Source organism: Lytechinus variegatus, chromosome 11 (assembly GCF_018143015.1).
Source record: "Lytechinus variegatus isolate NC3 chromosome 11, Lvar_3.0, whole genome shotgun sequence".
Classification (NCBI taxonomy): Eukaryota; Metazoa; Echinodermata; class Echinoidea; order Temnopleuroida; family Toxopneustidae; genus Lytechinus; species Lytechinus variegatus.
Genome location: NC_054750.1, coordinates 7,094,977 through 7,102,778, shown reverse-complemented (window position 1 = coordinate 7,102,778; position 7,802 = coordinate 7,094,977). Strand labels below are relative to the sequence as shown.

General features: G+C 36.2%; 1 protein-coding gene across 1 annotated transcript; it reads left to right on the top strand.

The window, feature by feature from the left end:
• Positions 1-2,293: 2,293 nt before the first annotated feature.
• On the top strand, positions 2,294-7,802 carry LOC121423948 (39S ribosomal protein L55, mitochondrial-like). Its single transcript, XM_041619496.1, has 3 exons — positions 2,294-2,400; positions 5,786-6,020; positions 7,335-7,802. The coding sequence occupies exons 2-3, from the start codon at positions 5,799-5,801 to the stop codon at positions 7,491-7,493; spliced, it is 381 nt and encodes a 126-aa protein (XP_041475430.1). The 5' UTR covers positions 2,294-2,400; positions 5,786-5,798; the 3' UTR covers positions 7,494-7,802.

Here is a 7,802-nt window from a genome sequence, read left to right as displayed (position 1 = left end):
CATTATTTAAAGGACAAGTCCACCCAAACAAAAACTTGATTTGAATAAAAAGAGAAAATCCAACAAGCATGACACTAAAAATTTCATCAAAATCGGATGTAAAATAAGAAAGCTATGCAGTGGCGTAACTACGGGGGGCATGGGGGCACGTGCCCCACCAATCGGCTGACAAAAAAAAACGAAGAAAAGGAAAAAAAGAGGGAGAAAGGAAAAGAAACGTAGTGGGACAAAGACATTATTGTTCATTATAATGTTATATCATAATTATGTTATGTATATTACATAAAAAACATTTTTTTCATAACTTTATTAAACATGATTTGCTCAGGGCCTATGTCGTCATTGTTCCTGGTGCCCGCATTGTCTGTTTACCGAAAAATATCATCCTGTTATACTAAAACCTCCCGTTCTCAAGTCAAAATACACCAAACTGCCAAATATATTTCCTCGCACTTCGAGTTATTATTGTTTTATGTACAATAGTATGCTTCTTTTTCATGACTACTTAAAGTGATTGCCCCATTTTAAGGTCTTAATATAAATCATTTCCTGTCCGTGCTTACGTTCGCAGTAGTGAATTGGTGAAATATGTCTGCTCTTCAAAAATTCCTAGAATCAGTCCTTAAAATGTCCCTTTTTCTAATTTGAATATTCAAAATTTTCAGCTCGCGCTTCGCGCTCGCATCATTTGGTTAGTGAACTATGTATGGTCTTCGTGAATTCCTACAAACAAGTCTTAAAATGCCCCTCTTCAAGTCTGAATTTCTAAAATCTTCAGCTCGCGCTTCGCGCTCGCAAGATTTGATTAGTAAGATGGGTATGTTAATCATGTTTAGATGTAATTCTAACAAAATCAGCAAGCGCTTATTGGCGCTCGCATTAGATGACTATGGTGAGATGTGTATACTCTTAATGGATTCCTAAAATATAGTCCTTAAAATCTTTCTGCTTGTGGGTCAATATTTACAAAAATTTTAGCTCGCGCTTCGCACTCGCATTATTTAGACAAGTACGTGTCATGATTACAAGAGATTGATTATAATGTCCGCTTTTTAGGTTTGAATATCAAAAATTTAAAGCTCGCACTTCACGCTCGCATTATTTGACCAGTGAGAGACATAGGCCTATCTGTTTAATGGCACTGTCCTTAAAATGTCTCTATTAGGTCAGTATACCTGGCAACTGGGCGCGCTTCGCGCGCTCACTTTGTGACTCAAATTTGTTTGCTGGTGCCCCCCCAATGCCATGACCCACGGTACGCCACTGAAGCTATATATGCCATTATAAAGTTTTGCTTAATTAAAAAAAAAGGTTATATTGCACATCCTGCTCAGTATGCAAATGAGGAGACTGATGACGTCATCCACTCACTATTTCTTTTGTATTTTATTTTATGAAATATGAAATATTCTAAACTTCTCCTCACTGTCAAGTGAAACGACTAATTCCTCCCTGAACCGTGGAATTAGCATTGTCTATAGTATTATATGAATTATTCAAGTTAGCCCTTATTGTCAAATCTCTCTAAAAAAAATAAATATTGTTTCATTCAAACAATAAAAAACAAAAGAATAGTAAGTGAGGGACATCATCGACTTTCTCATTTGCATGTGACTGAATTGTGCATATAACTATTTTGTGAAAAATAAGCGAAACTTTAAAATGTCATAACTTTCTTATTTTTCATCTGATTTTGATGAAATTTTCAGCATTATATTTCTCTATTGATTCAAATTAACATTTTTCTGAGGTGGACTTAACAATTAAAGAATGAAGATCAGAAGTATACGACCAAAGAAACCAACTGGAAATCAGCTTTGAACGGCTGATGAGGAAAAATTAGCGAAAGCAGCTGCACGCTTTCAATGCTGCGTTTTTAATGATCCCTAAAATTCAGTGTTTTTACGACACCCCGTTAACTCGATCCTCTTTAAGAACTACGAGCAGAAAATGTGAAAGTCAGTTTTTGTCGCCCCTTATATTTATCCTCATCTTCATCATTATCATCAAAATCGTCCACCACCACCACCATCACCATCATCATCGTCACCACCAGACCATCTTCATCATCACCATCTTCATCATCATCATCATCATCATCATCATCATCATCATCATCATCATCATCATCATCATCATCATTATCATCATCGTCACCACCACCTCCACCAACATCATCATGATCATCAAGAACAACATCATCATCATCATCATCAATAGTCACACTCTTCAACACTTGAAAGATATATACTCCGACCATGTACCATCTCCGACGACAAGCTCGAGAGAGTATACCGCCATCTAATGACAATGATCGCATAAACTGTACTGGTACCGGTATGGTACTTCCCGTGAGAATCGGGAGTCTTTAACACCTTCTGAAATCCTGTTCAAGGCGAGGTAAGTTTGAATGATTTAGCATAATGAATCGGTATATTTCATTCATTTATTTGTCTTCATTTTGAAATAATATCTCAATATTAGGAGTGATTTCGGATTTTCGGCCGATGTGTCCTTCTTAGTATCAGTATCACTATGACTTTCAGTCACAGTCCCGCGTGTGGATTATTTTGTTTGTAAAATCTAAATGCTGGTACTTCTAGTATGGTGAGACTCACCCATGGGTTCATATCGTCTCGCGAGTGAAGGATTATCAGTCATACGCACGCGACACACCACTACACTTCGAAAATACAGTGGGCTTTTGCCCACATAAAATATTTTGTTTAAATAAACATTCCACATCCTGCTATGACACTTACCGAATCATTTAGATCCTTCCGTGACTTCTCCTTGAAGTTTCTTTCTAAAAATATGTATATTTTCTTGATCTTTAGTGAAGATTTTACGGAGATAGAAATCAGTCAGCGTTGATATCAATTTTCTCCTGAAGAGGGCGCGCGATTTATATTCATATCAAAGACACGACAAGGGAAAGAATAGGCACCTACACTATTTTACACGCATATCGACGCAAGGCATTACGCAAAGTCCGTGAAGTGTCCAATCTTTTCATTGTATAGACTTTGGTACACCGTATACGTATTATTGACGTTCGTCAAAGCTTGTACTGCTGGTTTCTTTCCAGGCACGTATATTATTTTCATTTTTTTTTTTATCAGTCATCTTTTTAAATTAATGCAAATGAGTGTTATCATCACCAATAATAATCATTAATTATGTTTTTTGAAGGCATTTCATTAATTGGTGCCCATAATTAGTAAATTAATCATGAGGATTGCGCATTCAAAGAATTTAGATACAGTTATAAAATTACCGAGGAGCTGAATCAAGGTTGTGAAATTATTAGCGCCACCAACGGGCTTCCTTGTATTTCCGTGGAAGAGACAAGCGAAGTCACTTTCGAGGCCGAGGTAAGCAAAATGTGCTTTTTTTTATCGGATTATTATTATATTATTATTTTATATTAAACAAACTCTTGCTACTTACCGGCAAGAGCCCCGGTGCGTAGCGAGAAGGAGCTTCGGCAAATATTACTTCAGCAATGAAGCGATGTTTGCCGACTACTTCGAAATCCAGGGTCAAACACAGTCTATTGTACGAGGTTAGTACATACTAACCTCGTACAATGTGTGAGTGGGTGAGACTACCACATATCGACCACCTCTTTTGAAACCGACCACCTTGCGCGCGTTAAAAATATTGCGTATTACAAACGATACGCGCGAGAGATCGTAGGCGCAATGTCCATAAACGGTAAGAATCAATTTTACGGGGAAAAAAGAAGCAACAAAAAGTAAAAATTTAGTAGAATTAATCAAAATTGTATTGACCAGACCCAAACCCCGCTGAAAACCCAATAAATCTGATAGGAAATGGCTTTAGAACAAATATCCGTCGTCAATCGTCGAATCATGCGCCGGAGCTCGCAATGGAAGTAGTGAGACGATCATTTAGCATGTTGACATCGTAGAACTGATTTGGAAGAGTCAAAATATTTCGCCACAGCGACAAGAATAGGCCGTAAACTTAGTGTATCGCGGGTGGTCGGTTTCAAAAGATGGGTGCAAATGAGCAAATGTAAATTCGCCGCATTCGTTGTTCGTCGATATATACGCTGATTGAATCGGAGTCGCCGTGAGAAACATGGGAATCTGATCTGCTCAATTTTCTGCACAAATGAGATGAAAACTGGGTAAAATTGATGAATATTTTCGCAGATACAATGCTTAGAAGATTAGGTGGTCGATAAGGGGTAGTTCCAACCATATATTACTATTATTAGCCTAAACGTTAGACCAAGTCTAGCAAGGCAAAAGCTTCGGCCTTCGGTCTCTGTTATGCCTTGGTTGTTCAGCTGAACTCCGTTGGCTTCACTCACCAAATACAGAGAGTCAGAGACCGAACTTCTAGCGCGAATGGCCATATGTTTATGAATTTAAGATCGGATAAAACGGGGAAGTGAATTTGCACGACAGCCGAGGTAAGTCACTGTATTTGTTCCTTTTAACTTGATTTTTCTCTATTTTTTGGCAAGAAATGCCAAGAGGGAATATTAATTTGCATTTTGGTTGCATTAATTTTCAAAAATTTTATTCCTTAAAAATAGAAATTGAAGAGCCCCGACGGGGGGATTTTGCATTGCTAGTCCCCTAATGCCTTTAAGTTTAATGGTGGCTGCACGATAGCGAGCCGTCTGTGTACGAGCACTTGTTCACTGCTACCACACTGCCTGTGGGGAATCTACAGGTAGGACTATGGTATGCCAATGTTTTACAGAGCACACACTTTAAAAAAATCATTAAAATATCACTTTTGTGACCCAAATGACTAATTTCCATACAGTTGCAATTTATATTTCATTTGTAACCTGGGAATAATTTTTGTATTCACCAAAGTGCTCAAAAACTTGAATTTTGGGCATATTTTTGGTACGCCCTCTATTGGTGAAAAGTAATATGGCAAGAAAATTTTCATTTTTTGATCTCTATTTTTAATAAAGAAAAAAATAATTCAAAGAATCAAATTTAAATAAGAGTCAAGTTGTATGAATAATAGATGTAATGGAAACTGTCAGTGTAAAAAAATCAAGCATTTGCCCCAAAGAAAAAGAGAAAATAAGCCAAACATTGCCACCCTTATTTTGCCACACATGGAGATATAAGTGAGAACAAGGTTATATCATAACCTTGTTCATTGAATGAGTGTGTACGAGGAGAAATTAAAAAAAAAAATGTTTAAAAACTCATCGAAACTGACAGCTGCCAGCTCTCTAGTATACTATTCACCAGGAGGCCTTTAGAGAGTAAAAATCATTTACTAACGTAAGGTTACTCTCAACGAAGCCAGGTCTTCCTATTTATTTGCTTGTACCACCAAAAAACCTGAAACTATCGCCCCGGAGATTTCAACTTTCTTTCTAGAAGATTAAGCCCTAAATCATGTACATGCCGTGGAATAAAACTTCATTTCCAACATTTCTACGCTAAGGATTTTATTTTTAAACAAGAATTCATCAAAAAAATTAGAAAAATATGAAAAGACGGAAGAGACTTGCCCAACGTTTACGCTGCCATCTTATTTTCTATTGTTCTTTACCCACGATACGGACGCTTGCGTCGCGCAACGTTTTTTTCTCATTTTTTGGGGGTGAATTTCCTCTCAACTATACTAGAGGAACTTTTTAGTTTATTTCAGCTTTTTTCATGTATTGTCACGGTCACCCACAGCCCTACTATATGTTCAGCTCTGTGGGATGAATATTACTACAAAATTACTCATTATTATTTATGTATTGATTATTCATTCTTAAATTTTCTTTCAGATCACCAATAAAAATGGAGGCATCGAGATTGTGCAGATGTATGAAAACACTCCTATGGGCCAAATGCCCTGCAAATATTCCCTTTTCATTGAATATTGTCAGATGGAATTCTAACAGAGCAGCTATCGCCAAGACAAATCGCAAGGTGTATTCTCGCATGTACCCAACTCTGGTGGTCAACACTGATGGGTCAACATTTCGCATCAAATATGCTGAACCAAGGAAAATTTTAAAGGTATTCAAGATTGTTTCACAAGTCTTAGAAACATTGAAAAATACATTGACTTCTGGAACTAGATGGTCCCATTTTTCATAAGGTGTAGGGATATTGTATATTAAGTATTGATAATGCATGAAATGCACGACATTATGTAGATATACATGTGTGAGTTCAATTCTCTATTCAGTGCATCCCAGAAAAATGAAACCAAGAATTATCAATGATTTATTATAACTTTATCACTTATAAAATAGACAATTTATTATAAATGTCCCCTTTTATCTGGTATAACTTGAATTATTACTCATTCATGCATGAGTGAGTAAAAAAAATTCGAAGAAAGTATACCAAAAAGTCACTTGGAGGGTGGCATCTGAATTTCAATAATAAAATCACATGTCTATTAAAGTTCATTATGTGCTCTTCAATTTGATACCTCAATCACAGAAAATGGTCAAGAAATTTTAACAAAGTACCGTTTCTTTGAAATAATGCTTGTTTTTGCATATTCGCTACCATAGCTATCACATGGTTACAACTAGCAAAAGACTTACATGGCTAAAAATAGAGTGTTGATTACCTACAGCTAGCCTGTCAAACATCTTTACCTTATAAACTTATTAGATTTTTCATTATTCTAAATAAACAGAGCTTTGTTATTTGACCATGTTTTGAGATTTAGGTATCAAATTATAGAGCCTGCCAAGTGACTTTTTTGGCAACCCTCGAAATTGTTTATATTCACCATTTGGTGAATTAAGAAATCATTTCAGAAATACCAGATGAAAGAGGAGACTCTAAACTTTACAATGATGGGTCATTTGTCTATTGTATTTGTGATAAGTTATGATAAAATTATTGATAATTTGTTTTTTCTGGCACGTACTTTACAGAGGAATCATATCACATATTTTTCTTTGCACTTAATAAATCTAAAAGTATACATTTACTGTCTTATTTGCAGCTAAATGAATTTGGATCAAATACTGTTCGTGCGCTCACTTAAAAAAACCTAGAAAGGATGTAAACCTTCAAGTCTATTATGTGTCATTTTTACAATGATCATATGATGAAAATTAATCTATGTGTAGAATGTGGGATATGAGATGCTAGATGCTCTTCTAGCAAGTTATGTGGCTTCAGGAAAACTTTTGCACACATCTTTAGACTATATTTTGCATACCCGGTACTATGTAATGCCTTCTTTTGTGTAAGTTTTGACTACAGGTGCATAATAGTTCCAAGTAGAAGTGGCAGCAATGTCTTTCTTGTCAATGTCAAAATCGTAACCCAATTTCCTCTTTCTCTTTTGTATGATTCTCTCCCCAGCTACCTGTGGATGTGAACATGTTACCAGCGGATGAAAAGAAGATTCGCCTTGCCAGATACCAGCCCAAGAAAAAGGTGAAAATTGAAGATGATCTCGATGACAACTTTGATGCCAGTAGATACAAGCATTTGTGGAAGAAAGACAAAGCAAAACCTTGAATGGGGATGAATATATAATGGACAACTTTTGTGTGAATATGGCCTAGCCTTGGCCTTTTGTGGCACACTGGACTATTATTGCCTCATTAAGGATTTTTTTCCATATAAGGATTGTCACATTTCCTGTTAAATTTAAAATTATAGAGAGGATCTCAGATGACACTCTGGTTCCCACAACATAAAGCTTACAAGTTAAGTCGGAGTACCTCTGAAAATGGCTATTTACAATGAAAGTTGAAACGTTGATATCATGGTAAAGGATACATGTGCACGGGAAATAGAAATAGCTTTATTGATGCAACATCTGAG

Coding starts and splice junctions, on each gene's coding strand:
- LOC121423948 (XM_041619496.1), top strand. CDS start 5,799: ATGGAGGCATCGAGATTGTGCAGATGTATGAAAACACTCCTATGGGCC. Junction 6,021..7,334: donor AACCAAGGAAAATTTTAAAG/GTATTCAAGATT, acceptor TTCTCTCCCCAG/CTACCTGTGGATGTGAACAT.